Consider the following 16,885-nt stretch of genomic DNA (forward strand, 5'->3'; position numbering starts at 1 on the left):
GTTTATGTTGTAAGGCAAGCTGTTGATGTATTATTTTTGCGACATTGTCATGTCTTCTGGGGTATTCTGTATTTGCTAGTATTGTACATCCGCTTGTGATGTGATCTACTGTTTCTATTTGTTGTTTACAAAGTCCGCATTTATCCGTTGTGGTATTGGGATCTTTAATAATATGCTTGCTGTAATACCTGGTGTTTATTGTTTGATCCTGTATTGCAATCATGAATCCTTCTGTCTCACTGTATATATTGCCTTTTCTTAGCCATGTGTTGGATGCGTCTTGATCGATGTGTGGCTGTGTTAGATGATACGGGTGCATGCCATGAAGTGTTTTCTTTTTCCAATTTACTTTCTTCGTATCTGTTGATGTTATGTGATCTAAAGGGTTGTAGAAGTGGTTATGAAATTGCAGTGGTGTAGCCGATGTATTTATATGAGTGATTGCCTTGTGTATTTTGCTAGTTTCTGCTCGTTCTAGAAAGAATTTTCATTATTATTATTATTATTATTATTATTATTATTACTATTATTATTATTGCTTACTGGCATTTTATGCCAGTAGGGTAGTGATTCTGTTAACATGAAATGGTTTGCAAATGTGTCGTATGGTATGTATTTACACTTTTAAGTGCTTTAGGTTTTCAGAGCATCTTATGCTCCCCTTTATGCTTGTCTTTCACTTATGTGTTATATGACAGTCATTGAAGGTTAATTGACGTACATATGCACAACTTTAAATAAATACAGTGAGACAGAGTGTTTATAACTTGCTTTTCAAAGTCACAATGAATTATCTCAGGCATGTAATAGACTGTCATCTCATACATTTCTAAAACTTGTCTTGTTATTCCGATAACTGAGGATAAGGTGTGTAGTACTCGTCATGATTTTTACAATCCAGGAAAGCTCATTCACATGCATTCGGCATCTTTAATAGCATAGCCACTATGCAGCACTCATATCTGAGCACAGAAGCATCATGGTATCCACCCCACCCTAAGAGGTTAAAATCTAACCTACTTCATACATAGAATAGATTCCAACCTAACGTCCTTGGCCCTGCCAAACCTGATGAAGGAGACCGGATGCACTATGACCACGCTGTCGACCGATGTTATCAGGCGACCTCTGGCGACGGTGTCTGACAACCGTTGTGATGCCACTGTGAATGCAGTCTTAGTGCCACAGTGCAGCTGGCCATCCCAGGTCATCTAATGTAGCACAGATGACTCCTGCCCAGGCGGCAGCGGGTCACACTCTGTGCACACCATCCGTCATCCGCTATCGTCAGACAGGTGTGTCTACGCAGCGGGCATCCACAGCTGTGATGCACCTGGGCATCGTCTGGGGCTGTAGCAGATATGCTACCATCAAGAACACACCACTGGTGCAGAAACAACAAGGCCAGCTTACGTAATGATGCTGCCAACAAAGTGAAGTACTGCGTCAGCACCGCAGAGTGTGCAGGCAGGCAGGCAGGCAGGCAGGCAGCCAGCCAGGCAGCCAGGCAGGCAGGCAGGCAGGCAGGCAGGCAGGCAGGCAGGCAGGCAGGCAGCCAGCCAGGCAGCCAGGCAGCCAGGCAGCCAGGCAGCCATTGACCCAGCACTGCAGTTGTGTCAATAAAAGAAGTTGTTATATTTGCAATCGCCTTTCTCTGGAGCCTCTTGGGCTCCCATCTTGTCTCCACCACCCATTCGCACCATCCTAGCTCACAGCTGCTCCACCCTGCACGGGGGAGGGGAGGGGGGGGGGGGCACTATAATTCCATTACCTTTGTTTTACTTTTGTCAATATTCAACTTACAACCTCTTTGTGAGACACTATCCATTTCATTCAACTGCTCTTTCGAGTCCTTTGCCATCTCTGACAGAATTACAATGGCACTGACAAAACTCAGTTTTAATTTCTTCTTCCTGTATTTTAATTTTTTCTAAAAATTTCTCCTCAGTTTCCTTACTGCTTGTTTAATGTACAGACTGAATAACATCAAAATTAGACTGTAGCCCTGTCTCAGTCCCTTTTCAATAACTGCCTCCCTTCCATGTCCTTCAGCTCTTATAACTGTATTCATGTTTCTGTACAAATTGTAGATAACATTTGTCTTGCTGTATTTTACCCCTGATACCTTAAGAATTTTGAAGACTGTATTCCAATCAACAACACGAACACCCTCCTCTAATTTATCCTTGGTAAGGACAGAAGCTGAAGCAATGAATTAAAATTTGTGCTAAGGTCGCAACTTGAACCCAGATCTCCTGCTTATTAGGCAGATATGCTGTCCAATACACCACCCTGGTACTGTGGCTGACACAGCTGCAAGGACTACCCTAGACCAATGCTCTCCTTAAAACAAACTTCAACTCACACCTTAGCCACTCTTGATTTTCCACTTCCTATACCATCAGTATTGCCACAATGCCAGGGTGGTGTAGTGGATAGCACATCTGCCTAGTAAGCAGACCCAGGTTCAAGTCCCAGCCTTGGCACAAATTTCAATTCATTGCTTCATCTTCTATCCTTCCCAAAGATGAAGCTGAAACTCAATATGTTTACAAGAAAATGTAATTTCATAAGAGCAATACTCTTCTCTAAACCTGCAAATGCTATAAATGTCAGTTTGCCTTTCTTTATGATATTAACTAAGATAAGATATAGGGTTAGTAAGTACCGACGTGTTCCTGCATTGTCTCTGGACCCAAGCTGATCTCCCCAAGGTCAGCTTCTACCAGTTTTTCCATTCTTTTGCAGATAATTCATGAAAGCATTTTTCAACCATGACTTATTACACTGATGACTCGATAATATCCACACCTGTCTGCACCTGTCTTATTTGGAATTGGAGTTATTCCATTCTTCTTGAAGTCTTAGGGTATTTCACCTGCCAGACATATCTTGCATACTAGGTGGAATAGTTCTGTCATCACTGGCTCCCCCAGTATCTCGATTATTCTGAGGGGATGTCGTCATCTGCAGGGGCCTTGTTTCAACTGAGGTCTTTCAGTGCTCTGTCAACTTATTCACGCAATATCGTATCTGCCATCTCATCGTCATCTACTTCCTCTCCCCTTTCTGTAATATTGTCTTCAAGCTTCTTTCTTTTAATAGCCCTCCTAACTATTCCTTCCAGCTTTCAGCCTTCCCGTCTTTGCTCAGTACGACCTGCCATCTGACCTCTCGATATACATACAGCTACTTCTCTTTTCTCTTTCCTCCAGATATGCATGCTCCTCCATCCTTGCATTTCTCATCCAGCCATTCCTGCTTTGCCATTTTGCAATTCCTGTCAATCTCAGTTTTTAGATGTATGTATTCCCAGTTGCCTGTTTCATTTACTGGATTTTTATGTTATCTCCTTTCATCTATTTGATTCAGTACTATGTTTATTATCCCAGGATTTCTACCAAGCTTTGTCTTTTTTCCCTATATAATCCTCTTGTGCCTTTATTATTTCATCTCTCATGTCTAATAGTTTGTTTCCTATTGTTTTCCTTAATCTCATTTCGGTCAATTGTTACCTAATGCTCTCTTTGAAACTCTCAACAACTCCTGGTTCTTCCAACCTATCCAGGTCATATTCCCTTAGTTTCCTACCTTTTTCCAATTTCGTAAGTTTTAACTTGCAGTTCATAGCCAATACATTATGGGCAGAGTCAATATCTGCCCCAGATATGTCTTACAGTTTAACATCTGGTTTTGAAATCTCTGCCTTGTCATTATATAATAATCTTAAATTTTTAGTATCTCTATATGTCTCTTCCACATAGACATTCTTCTTACATGATTCTTAAAACAAGTATTAGCAACAATTAAATTATGCTCTGCACAAAACTGTACCAAGCGGCTGCCTCTTTCATTGAATTCCCTCAGTCCATAATCTCCTACTATTATTCGTTCTCTTCCTTTTCCTACTTTTTTTTTTCTTTCTTCTCTCCCTCCTATTATCAAATTCCAAACCCTCATTGCAATTAAATTTTCCTCTACTTTTGTTATCTAAATAATTTCTTTTAACTTGTCATATATTCTTTCAGTCTCTTCATCATCTGTGGCGCTAGTTGGCATATAGACTTGCACTACTGTGATGGGTGTTGGCTCCATCTCTACCGTGGTTATGATAATGCCTTCACTATGCTGTTCATTGTAAATTACCCACATGCCTATTTTCTTATTCATTATTAGACCAATTCCTGCATTATCCCTATTTCATTTGTATTTACAAGCCTGTACTCACTTGACCAGATATCCTGTTCTTCCTACCATCACACTTCACTAGTTCCTACTACTATATCTGCTATCTATTACCCTTTTTTAAATTCTCTATCTCATCTACCCAATCAAAGGAGCTAGCTCCATGCTCTGACTTGTAGAATGCTAGTTTTGTCTTTCCTGATAACGGCATCCTCCTGAGTAGTCTTCATATGGAGATCAAGCACTATCTGTCATGTAATAATGAAATGAGATCTGGTAAGACCAGTATTGTGATGCAGGCACGAAGATTTTAGACCAACATAATTAAAAGTCAGTCAAAACAATGTTCAAGATAGGGGCTTCAATTTAATTATAATTAATAATAGTTCAGAGACCATCTCATGTGTCACAGTTGCAAAACAACCAGTCAGTACAAGTTTCACAGAAATATGATATATGCACTACAACACAAACACAAATCAAAGAGCAAAACTGGTGCCAGGATTTGAACTTGACCAGAAATAGGACGTAATGCCAAAAATTCCTTACAACATGCTCAGAGTGAAGGCAGATGAAATATTGTGTGCAAAAATGGAGTCAACAACTTGGCTGAATATTGGAAACATATTATCTATAAGTTAGTTAAATGGAAGACAAGAACATATTCTGGGAAGCAAAAATTTTGTGAGGGCAAAAAAGTGGAAAGTGGTATGGAAGTTTTACTGACTACAAAGGTATTATTCACTACAAAGGTATTATTCACTACAAATTCATTGGAGAGGGCTAGGCTATGAGTAACGAACTTCATACAGACATCATTTACCACCTATAACATGCCCTGAAACAAAAACAGCCGGAAAAAACAGCAAGAAACAATTGGATTTTGCATGAGAATAACACTTTGAATGGCAGTTATTACTGGCTAAAAATTTTCTCACCAAGGCTTGTTACCACTCAGCTCATCTGATTTTACACCTCCAAATTTTTATTTATTAGTATAGCTAAAAAATGAAATGGAAGGGACATCAATTTACAAATTCTGAGGAATGGAGAACACGATGTGTTTGCTGAAAGCAGCTAATGATAAGGGGTTTCAGGGGTGTTTTGAACAATCCGAACACTCGAGTAAGCCTGCAAATATAGGAAAGTAGTAGTTAGAAAAAATATAGATTTAACCATATAAGTATATTGCTATGAGCTGTGGTGCATGCAGTGTGGTGTAGTGATCAGCATCACTGGCTGATGTGCTGCATGTTACAAGTTCAAACCCAACCACCAGCAATTATTTGTTACTTACCATTCATCATTTTTGGCAATCTTTTGAATTATCTTATGTTTTTATATTCTGGAATATTCAATGTTTGTATAACTAACAGCAATCTAAAATATTTCATGTTTGTATAAATAGCTCCACTCTCCATGTAGGGGTAAATTCTGTTCCGACTGTATGTTTGTGTAAGTAATCAATATGTTTTCTGTACTAAGTGCAGGACTCCATTGATAATGCTGCCTTTTGATTTGGACTTGATGTGTTTTAGGCCACATTTACAGTGGAACCAACAACAGACATCAGATGCCCTCACCATAAGCCACCCGATAACATCCGCCAACAATGCATCCGATCTCCTTCGGCAGATTTTGGTGAGGGGTGAGGTGGTGTGAGAGGAGAGGGGTGAGGGGTGAGGGGTGAGGGGAGGTTAGGTTAGGTTAGTTTAAATTAGACTCTATTCTACATATGAAGTAGATTAGATTTTAATCTCCTAGGGTGGGATGGATATGACGATGACATTGTGCTTGAAGGTGAGTGTTGTATTGTGACTTTCACCATTAAAAAGATGCCAACTGCATGTGAGTGAGCTACACCTACCTAAAAAAAAATTTGCTATGAGTACTGCACACTCTTTCCTCAGTTACTGGAATAACCAGAACATATGAGACAAAGAGAAACATTCTATTATACATGCAGTCTCGAGATGACTCACGAGGACAACTGACAAGCACGATTACACACGCTCTGCACAACTTCAAATAAATTCAGCAAGACAGACATACGCTAAGTCAATTACTCTTCAATGACTGTCATTCAGCATAATTTTGAAGGACAAACATAAATTTTAGAACAAGATACTCTGAACATCTAAAGTACTGAAAAGTGGAAAAACAAACTCCACATTTGCAAACCACCTCATATAACAGAATCACCACCCTGCTAACATAACAATGCCAGTTAGTATTATTATTATTATTATTATTATTATTATTATTATTATTCATAGGCAGGTAATGCCCACTTACTACAATCCAAAAATATCCACAACAGTAACTTTAAGCATAAGATACACCACCTTTCTCATGTCAAATTATTCTTTTTGAGGCTGTAAGTTACATCTAAAATTTAAAAGATTTTGGCTACTTGTGATTTCCAATACATCTGTGATTTCAATTCATAGATTCCAAGCTCTATCCCGATGATATTTTTCATTTTCAGGAGTCCACAAACTCCTCCTTTCTTTAACTAAACTTACCAGTTTCTCACAGTCCATATTTTGTTTGTGAGAGCGTTGGCCAATTCTACTGAAGAAAACAAACTGATTTGAATTTCACCAATTGTCTTCCAAAGTCTGGGCATTTCAAGAATAAGATTGGCTGCACTGTGACCACACATGCACTGGCATAGTGATTTGAAATGCTCGGCCATCTTCACTCGATCTTGGTTATCACTGGAATCCATCAAAGCTGGTGCCACTGCAATCGCAGCCTTTGATGTGACAGTATTACACACTTTGCTCTGAAACAATTCTGGAAACTTATTGATTGCATCTCATATGTTACATGTCTTTTTCTCTACCCCCTGGCAAGGACTTAAGATTTCCAAAATACTACACCTTTTCGTGGTCACTATTACAAAGCTCTGATTACCAGAAGGTTACATGTTTTGTTGTGTAATTTCTACTAGATGATACAATGCATTAGGTGATTATGAAATAACCTTTCAAGTTGGTAGTTTCTGACACTGTGCCTAGCCTACTGGTAATAGTTTACGTGGTAAACCGATACAGGGATGCAGCATAAATTACTCTAGTGCAGGAATTATTTGTCAAAAATAATTTAAATTTTAGTTATTGTTAACAATAGATGTCTACCATGTTTAAAACATACGTGAGCATTTTAAATGAACTTTCAGTGTGGTTTAGACTGTTCCTGTGTGTTTTCAGCACTTCTGTTAAGAGTCAGAACCCGAAATTTACATCTATATAATCTTTTGCTTTTTCAGTGGCTTCACAAACTACAAACACACTGTCTACTGAAATATTCAGTAGCCTTCTAAATACCTTCATATATCACTTTATATATTTTTTCTTTCCACATGGACAGTACATAGTTCATGATTTCTGCAGGCTCACTCACTTCCCAACAAACAGATCTGAACAGAGGGTCAATACATACGTCTCTACACTGGATGAAGTTGTGCTGCCCATCATCAATGGAAGGTAGAGAAATACAGTTTTACCTGCAAAACTGTAATGGGTAACTACCTTGGTCAGATTACCATCAGTGCAGACTCTCACAGCCCGAAATTACGTACTCACATTCTCAGCATGTGCATGTCACTGACACAAGACAATAAGACATAGGACATTGGAAACTGTCCATCTCTCATGTCTTCTGCTCCTATTTATAACCAATTTTTTTCCTGATTTTTCATTTTATCTTTAATACAGTTACACAAAAAATATATAACAAATACATAAATATTTCAAATTACTATTTAGGCAAAGTTCCATTTAAATTTGCTATTCATATGATTAATTTGGATTTACTGATTTCAGTAAGATATACAGTTTTCATTGGAACATAATTAATTAAAATTTATGGCTAACTGAAAGTTTTACTACAGTACATAATGGAAAAAAATTGCGAGCTAATAAGCATATTTGGATAAAATGACATATACCATTATAAAGATTTCCATTCCAACTTTAAAGTAACACATTTTATTTTGCATGGAACTAATTAACCTCCAAGATAATTAACAATTAAGTTGTTAAGGAGCTACATCTTTCATGTCATATTTTGCTTACATGTCTGCTAGATTCTGAACTTTGACACTGCACTTTTGTTGCTCTAATTTTTTTTTTTTTTTTTTTCCAAATCAGATGACACCAATCACTAATTACTTAGGCTATCCATTAAGACTTTGGATAATTTAGCATAATGTAAAATTATTTTCAAGATGGATGTCATACTCTAATGAGGGTACTCCCAACATGCAAGCATAAGATGGTTCTATATACTTTTATAATTTATTACTCTTCAACATTTTTCATAAAATCCATTCAAAGTAGCAAGGTCTAACCGAGCAGGTTTTCAAAATGTTATGTAATTTCTGAGATTAAGAAAAATTTATATGGCACTCTTTAAATAGCCCACTCCACCCAAAATCGCCAGTCTGCAACTGGCAAGCAATCATGCAGCATCTTTATATCAGATTGAGTAAAGAATCTGTGTGAGATTAGCAACCACTTAACCCACTTAACATCTTTGTTTTACTCACTTGTAAAGATCCGTGATCATCAAATAACCATATAACATCTGTGTATCTTAAAATCTCAGGTGCAGTAATAAACACGCAATATCTAAATGTGACTGTTTCAGAAACATACATACTGGATATTTTAATTATGTGTCAACTTTCTACATGGCAATAATGTGTGCACTCCGTCTGTTGTGTGGTATTGCCACTTTGTCAAGTTATCACTATGATGTTCACTGAATACTCTGTTACTGCATTAAAACGGAATTATTAAATAGGAGACAAGATTACAAAAGAATAATTGTGATTCTCTTTACCAGCAAAAAAAAGTGTACTGTACAACTGGAACTGGCCATCAAAATTTCAAAATGCGAATAAAGCAGAAAAGAACCCCTTAACTTCAATTTTTGTGAGTTGTGAATCATTTGGCACTAAAGACAGTTTTCAGGATATTATTTCAAAGACTTCAAGATAACGAGACTTCAAGACATGTTGAACCAAGAGCAGAACAGGTGGGGGGAATGTCACAACTAACAGAGTAAAGCAGATTATATTGTATAATAACAGTATACAGGGTGTCCCACTCAAACCTCCCTGATTTCAAAGACACTGGGGGGGGGGATAACAAAAATCAACACCACACACACACACACACACACACACACACAGTACATACAACAATGAAAAAGGGGCACCACATTGTAGAGCATCTCAAAGAATTTATTTATTTATCATCAATACACCTCTACATGTGAACCATTAGTAGTACGAAGAATATTGAGTCTATATTCAATTTCTTGGAAAGTTCGTTGTAACATTTCCTCTGTCATTGTTGCAATCGCATTATGAGTTGATGTCACAATGTAGGAATATCGTCCACTTTGGTCACATGCACGCGCTCCTTCATGAATCCCCACATGAAGAAATCAAGCGGCGTAACGTTAGGTGAACGTGTGACCAGGCAATGGGTCCTCCACACGATTGGAAAATTTCCTATCCAGGAACTTGTGAACAGCCATTGACCAATGCGGCAGAGCTCCATCTTGTTGAAAAATGATGTTGGGTTGCAAGACTTGTATCTGAGGGTAAACAAACTGCTCCAACATTCACTGCTTTTTCCACAAAGTACAACAGTCCGGCAATCCTGTCATGCATTAGCCCACACCAAATATTTAGTTTAAGGCTATCACAAACATGTTCAATGACAAGGTGCGGATTTTGCGAACCCTAAATCCAACCATTATGCCTGTTAACCCTTCCTGATCTCATCTGAGAATAAACACCTTTCCAGGAAGCTGGCATCCATATCAATATGCTGCAGCATATCCGCAGCAAATTGTTGCCAGCGTTGTTTGTCATTTGGTGTCAGATGTTGCAAAATTTGCACTTCGTAAGCACATGTACAAAGACGCTGGTGAACTACAAGATGCAATGTTGATCAAGGTACATCAAGTTGCCTAGATGATTGACGAATTGACTTACGTGAGCTTCTGAGAAATGTTTGTCTGATGTCCTCCACTGTCTCTGGAAAACTCCGTAGCATGCACCACCAGAATGTTTCAGAACACTTCCTGTTGCCAGAAACTTCCTATACCATTCCTTAATTGTTTTCCCATCAGGTGGATCACATTCATACACACGACAATAATTTCTTTGCGCAGTAATCAGCGATTTTGTTTCTGCAAACCGCACTACTGCTTGCGCGCATTGCTGTGGAGTCGCCATTTTCACTTCATGTGACCATGCTGCAGTCTGGCGACAATACTTGGCACTTCTGAAGTGGAAATATAAATTCTTTGAGATGCTCTACAATGTGGTGCATTTTTCATCGTCATATCTACTGTAGTTTTTCTCTCCTGAGTCCCTGAAATCAAGGAAGTTTGAGTGGAACCCCTGTATAATGTTAGGCTAGTCTACAGCAGCTTACTTCCCTCGCTGAGGAAATGGACACATTCAGAGCACTGCATTATGCTTCCTTACAGAGACCTATGACAGTGTGCCCATTATAAATGGGTAATACAGTCTAACAAATAATGGTTGCACTGTTGAGCGAAATAGAAACAGGAAAATGGTGCAAAAGGTGTGATCAGCATTTAATCACAGAACTATTTATTGAGTTATCAGTTATGGAGGAGATACATCACAAACTGTATCCAGTAAATTGTAATTTTTGGACAAAGTCTGGCATTATGAAACAAAAAAAAAAAACAAGACTTTTATTTCAATAACTGATGTTGGCAGCTTTCACAGTCTGGTAGTGCTGTGGGGCCACATGAACCAAGTCTCCTCATCATAGAATGATTCACTACATACTTCACAGACTGATAAAACGCTATAAACTACTGTGAAAGGCATGTCAGACATCTCATGCATTACACAAGGGCTGTATCAAACTAAAACTTTTACTCAGAAAGACCTTAATATACTGATAAAACAATGGAGACTTCAGGATGGAATATCAACAGCACGGGGAAAGGGATCGATTGTTACTCACCACAAAGATGACACAGTGAGTTGCAGACAGGCACAACGAAAGAACTGTTACACATTTAGTTTTCAGCCAAAGTCTTCTTCAGAAAAGGAATCACATACACACATTCATTCAAATCAGCAAGCACACCTCACGCACACATGACTGCCATCTCCAGCAGTTCAGATTGAGAGAGTAATAATATTCAACAATCCAAGATATCCAAGTAGCCTATGGATGAATACAGTAATTATTCTACACGTCAAAAATATGTTAAATAAATATCCAAATAGTGGCCACAATATACCGATCATGGTAAAATGAAAAAATAACATTTGCATTTCAGAACTTCCTACCTGAAGCTTCTACAATCTTCAAAATACACCACATTACACAGCAATAATCTGACTACTATGGTAATGAATGAGGTGTTTTTTTCTTGAAATGAAAATTCAAAAAATAGTTTCAACTCAGTTGCTACCTACAATTTCACAGCAATAAGAACTCCAGGCACAAGAAGTGATGAACCATTTAAAGTATGCATTTTTCCAACCATCCGCAATCCAAGTGAAAACAATGCCACAGCAGTAAATGCAGAACCCAATACCTGTCAAACAATAACAGAAATCAGTATGAAAGCATAGCAAAAAAGGTAAATTATAGCTTTCAACTAGAAAATATGAAAACACTGACTTTGTGTCACAGGCTTTCTCCCATTGAAGATCCCAAAAGTACACAGCAGTAGCTACTAACTTGGTACTTCATCAGGAGACTTAATGCCTTATAGTTAAGTACTTCGTTTACCCAGTAATTCAGTGAACAAGCAATACCCATGTGGACTACTAGCCTTCAACCCTTTTCTTGTGCAAAATGCCTGATAGTTTGACTGGCATGAATGGGTTTCATTTATGCACGTGTATGTACATGAGAGTGTGTGTACACATATCTCTCCGCTGCTCAGTGCGTCTTCTACAGAAGTTATCTAGTCACACATACATACTTATATTTTATCCCAGGCTTTTCACCACCACCAACCATATTTGACATGCCTTCCCAGACGTTTCCAGGCATTATGGTCTTCAGTTATACCCATCTATGTTGCTTCTGAATCTTTTCTAATGTCATCTGTCTTCTATTACACTGTCATCGTATAATTTTCTTATGTCTTGGAATCAAGAAGAATACTTTGTTAGTCATGTACCATCATTTTGCGTAACTGTATGTCTCACTCATGCCCTTTTCATTGAAATTACAGTCATAATTATGAATTCCACTCACATATTTGGGATATGACACATTTGTGTCCTTGAATGTCTCCTGCCATTGTCCCCTACATGAATATCTATACTTCTCACAACTCTCAGTTGTTGAATTGTTTTCACATTACAGTTCCATACCTCACTGCCATAAGTCAAAATCGGTAATTCATACTGATTGTCAGCTTTCCTTTTCAGAAACATCAGAAGCTTCATTTTGAGTACTAATAATTTACCAAAAGCATACAAAGTCATTTTTATTCTTCTGTTCGTTTCTTTTGATGTCCATCCACACATCTCGAATTACCATAAGTAAAGAAATTTGTCAACTGGTTCTATGACTTCACTCCTTGCATAAATTTCTTTTCATTGTGTTCACATTATATTACCGTAATGCTCCTATAGTTGACTATCAGGATTACTTTAAAACTGGCTGCATTAAGTCCTTCCATTTATTGTTGAAGTTTATCCGAACTTGGGGCAAATAGTACAATGTCATCACTAAAATGAAAGTGGTTCAGGTATGTTCCATTAACATGTATTTTTCTTCACTCTCCCATTTCAAGGATCAGGAAACTACTTCTAGGACCACAGAGATTAGTTTTGGTATACAAAGTCTCCCCGACTGGGCCCTCTTCCAATTCCGAATTTCTTACACTCCTGATTTTAAAGTCTAATGGACGTGCTATCATGGCCGCACAAATGAAGTATACTAACATAAGTTGAATAAATATCCTGATCCTGGAGGGCTGTTAGTGCAGATTTAATTGAAACTGAAGCTAAAGCTTTCTCAAATTCTTCAAAACCACAACAAAGCAGTAATTCATATTCTTCACTCCAAAGCCAGCGTGTTCCTTGCCTCTTGTAATCAAAAATTTATGTAGGTAGTAGAACAATAGTAACTGTGGCTTTCATCACAGACCTCTTTCTTTAGAAGTTACTAGTACACACTTTAGAATGACTGTTTACAGAATGAATACAATACATTATTTGAGTTGTACTGGTCATGTCAAAGATAAAGTGAAAATGCCACCTTAATATTCTGAGTGGTTAAGCCATTCCAATAGCTACTAGAAAAAAAGACAGATTCTACACGCTAAATTTTCACACATTTTAATTCAATCTGGTCCAAAATACCACATGAACTGTTGGAATGTAAAAGAATGAATTTGACATAGCTACCAATTATTATTCCATGATTTTGGAAGATTACAATGTTTATTATTTGTTATGCTGCTGTACTTGTAAACATTTCACAGTCTTTCTCAATGTTCACCTGATTTCATGAACAACAAGCATTAGAGTTTCACAAAATTTTTATACAGAATCTAACTGCCGAAATTACAAATCTCATGACAAACTTAAATAAATTCTAGATAACGGAAAACCAGACACAAAGCAGGGAATAAATGCATTGGGAGGAGGGGGGGATGGACACAAGCAACAATGGATTAACAAGAGATCACACTTGTGATAATGAAGTGAAGGCAATCAAGAGCTTGAAGAATGGGAACTAAACTTGAAATAAAACAGAGGAGGGGGAGAAAAAGCATGTAACCCCCCCCTCCTCCTCCCACCACACACACACACACACACACACACACACACACACACACACACACACACACACACAATTTTTATTAAAGATGGAATTATTACAGCAATTAATAATAATGTAGTATATGATACCTTTAATAAGCCAGATATAATTGATGGCAAATGGTGATCAAATATCAAGTTGCCAATGATTCCAAAGATGGTCATAAACACAATGGGGTTGCACATAATGCTCCTTGCAACAGACAGAATCAAATATATTTTACTATGCTGCTGAAATAGTTCAGACGATGTTGTGCTATTGTGTCTTCCAATTTCCATTAAGATAAATCCTATAGGATTTAAAATTGCTAAGGATATGGGTGCCATCAAATACAGATAACTGGCATATTCAGGGTGTACATTCGAATACAGGGCTGCCACTGAAAAGATTAGAAATTAAAAATCAGCTAATGTACTTTTATAAGACGAAGTTAAACTGGTGAATGGGCTATTCAAACAACAGTATCACAATTACTTTTACGAGGGTCACTCCAAAAGAAATGCACACTATTTTTTTTTAAATCCATCTTTTATTCTACATGTTTGAAAGTTTTACAGTGTGTAGATACATCCCTTAGAAATGACATTTTCATTTCTCCACATAATTTCCATCCCTCTCAACTGCCTTATGCCACTTGGAACCAGCGCCTGTATACCCGCATGGTAAAATTCTGGACCAACCTGTTGGAGCCACTGTTTGGCAGTGAGCACAAGGGAGTCATCATCTTCAAACCTTGTTCACGAATAGAGTATTTCAGTTTCCCCAAGAGATTATAGTCACATGGAGCCAGGTCAGAACTGTAAGGCAGGTGTTTCAGTGTTGTCCATCCGAGTTTTGTGATCGCTTCCATGGTTTTTTAACTGACATGTGGCCGTGCATTGTCATGCAACAGCAAAACATCCTGCTTTTGCCGACGTGGTCGAACACAACTCAGTCGAGCTTGAAGTTTCTTCGTGTCATCACATATGCATCAGAATTTATGGTGGTTCCACTTGGCATGATGTTCACAAGCAAGAGTCCTTTGGAATCGAAAAACACCATAGCCATTACTTTTCCAGCAGAAGGTGTGGTTTCGAATTTTTTTTTCTTGGGTGAATTTGAATGATGCCATTCCACTGGTTGCCTCTTCGACTCTGGTGAAAAATGATGGAGCCATGTTTCATCAGCTGTCACAATTCATCCAAGAAATTCATCCCCACCATTCTCGTACTGTTCCAAACGTTCGCTGCATACCGTTTTCCTTGTTTCTTTGTGAGCCACTGTCAACATCCTGGGAACCCACCTGGCACAGACCTTTTTTAACGCCAACACTTTCAGTGTTCTGCAAACACTTCCTTCCCCTATCCCAACGTAGCGTGACAATTCGTTCACTGTGATGCGTCTGTCAGCAGTCACCAATTCGTCAATTCTCTGCACATTGTCTGCAGTGTGTGCAGTATGAGGCCTGCTGCTGCGAGGACAATCACGTAACCTGCTTGCCCACCGACTAACTGTACTGTGATCGACAGCAGCATCTCCATACATGTTTTTCAATCTCTTGTGGATGTTTCCCACTGTCTCATTTTCACAGCACAGGAATTCTATGAGAGCACATTGCTTCTGACGAACGTCAAGTGTAGCAGCCATCTTGAAGACATGCTGTGACGGCACCACTCACAGGAACAGGTTGAACTAAGTTTGAAAACAAGTGGGAAGGATGTATCTACACACTGTAAAACTTTCACACATGCAGAATGAAAACTTTATTTTTACAAAAATAGTGTGCATTTCTTTTGGAGTGACCCTTGTATATATTTGACAATCATTACATTACTTAGGTTTAGCTAACATATGTTCTGTAATTATGTCTGACATAATACGAAAAAAATCATTAGCCATATATGACGGTAGTATCTGTTCCCGAAAGAACAGTTACCGTCGATGACCATGCAGCTTTGCTAGAAATGAAATGATAATTAAATTGAATGAAGTGTATCAACGCCTGCTTGCAGCTAGGGTGTCACTTTAATTATCATTTCATTTCTATCATTAGTCTTAATTGATTAGATATGCAAAATATAGAGCTAAAATACACACTAAAATTCCCCTTATCTGAGTACTATTCTTAACATATTTTTGTTCAAACAAATAAATCTATCATCATAGCTTTCAAACTGAAACATATAAATAAAAATGGCATGTGTAATTTTTTCTAAATAGTGCGCTGCATCCATAAAAGCATAAAATCATGAAAAAGTGATAATATAATGACTAATGTATTTCTAGTGATTTAGAAATAGTATGTCCTTGGAAAACTTATCCATAATTACATGTTCACAATTTAGACATTCACAACGTGAAAGGCAGAATCTGGTATCTGATAAAACATAAGAATGCAAATGAGACCCAATTTGGATTGGAAATTCTGAAAGAGGAATGCAACAATTATCATAGTAATTATGAAATGCTGCAAGGTTGCTCAGAATTATTCACTGTTTTTGTGAATTTCTTTATCGTTTCTTGTCATGACGTGTTTCAGGATTATTCCATCATCCAATGACCTGATAAGCAAGCAAAATTTCTTTTTACATATGGTAGATGTTACAAGAGTCATTACAATAAAACACTTGACTGAAACTTTCTGGCAGATTAAAACTGTGTGCCGGACCAAGACTCGGTAGAGCACTTGCCCGCGAGGAACTGGCGGAAGTAAAGCTGCGAGGGCGGGGCGTGAATCGTGCTTGGGGAGCTCAGTTGGTAGAGCACTTGCCCGCGAAAGGCAAAGGTCCCGAGTACGAGTCTCAGTCCGGCACACAGTTTTAATCTGCCAGAAAGTTTCATATCAGTGCACATTCCGCTGC

At 38.1% G+C, this 16,885-nt stretch overlaps 1 protein-coding gene across 1 annotated transcript in view; it reads right to left on the reverse strand.

The window, feature by feature from the left end:
* Nucleotides 1-16,885, reverse strand: part of LOC124556360 (integral membrane protein GPR155) — a 179,626-nt gene that overhangs the window by 87,868 nt on the left and 74,873 nt on the right. Inside the window, exons 4-5 of the mRNA XM_047130326.1 lie at nucleotides 14,135-14,424; nucleotides 11,675-11,796 (exon numbers count right to left, since the gene is read on the reverse strand). Of these exons, the coding sequence (XP_046986282.1) occupies nucleotides 11,675-11,796; nucleotides 14,135-14,424 (412 nt within the window). The remainder of the gene's footprint in view (nucleotides 1-11,674; nucleotides 11,797-14,134; nucleotides 14,425-16,885) is intronic.

The sequence above is a fragment of the Schistocerca americana genome, chromosome X, assembly GCF_021461395.2.
Source record: "Schistocerca americana isolate TAMUIC-IGC-003095 chromosome X, iqSchAmer2.1, whole genome shotgun sequence".
NCBI lineage: Eukaryota > Metazoa > Arthropoda > Insecta > Orthoptera > Acrididae > Schistocerca > Schistocerca americana.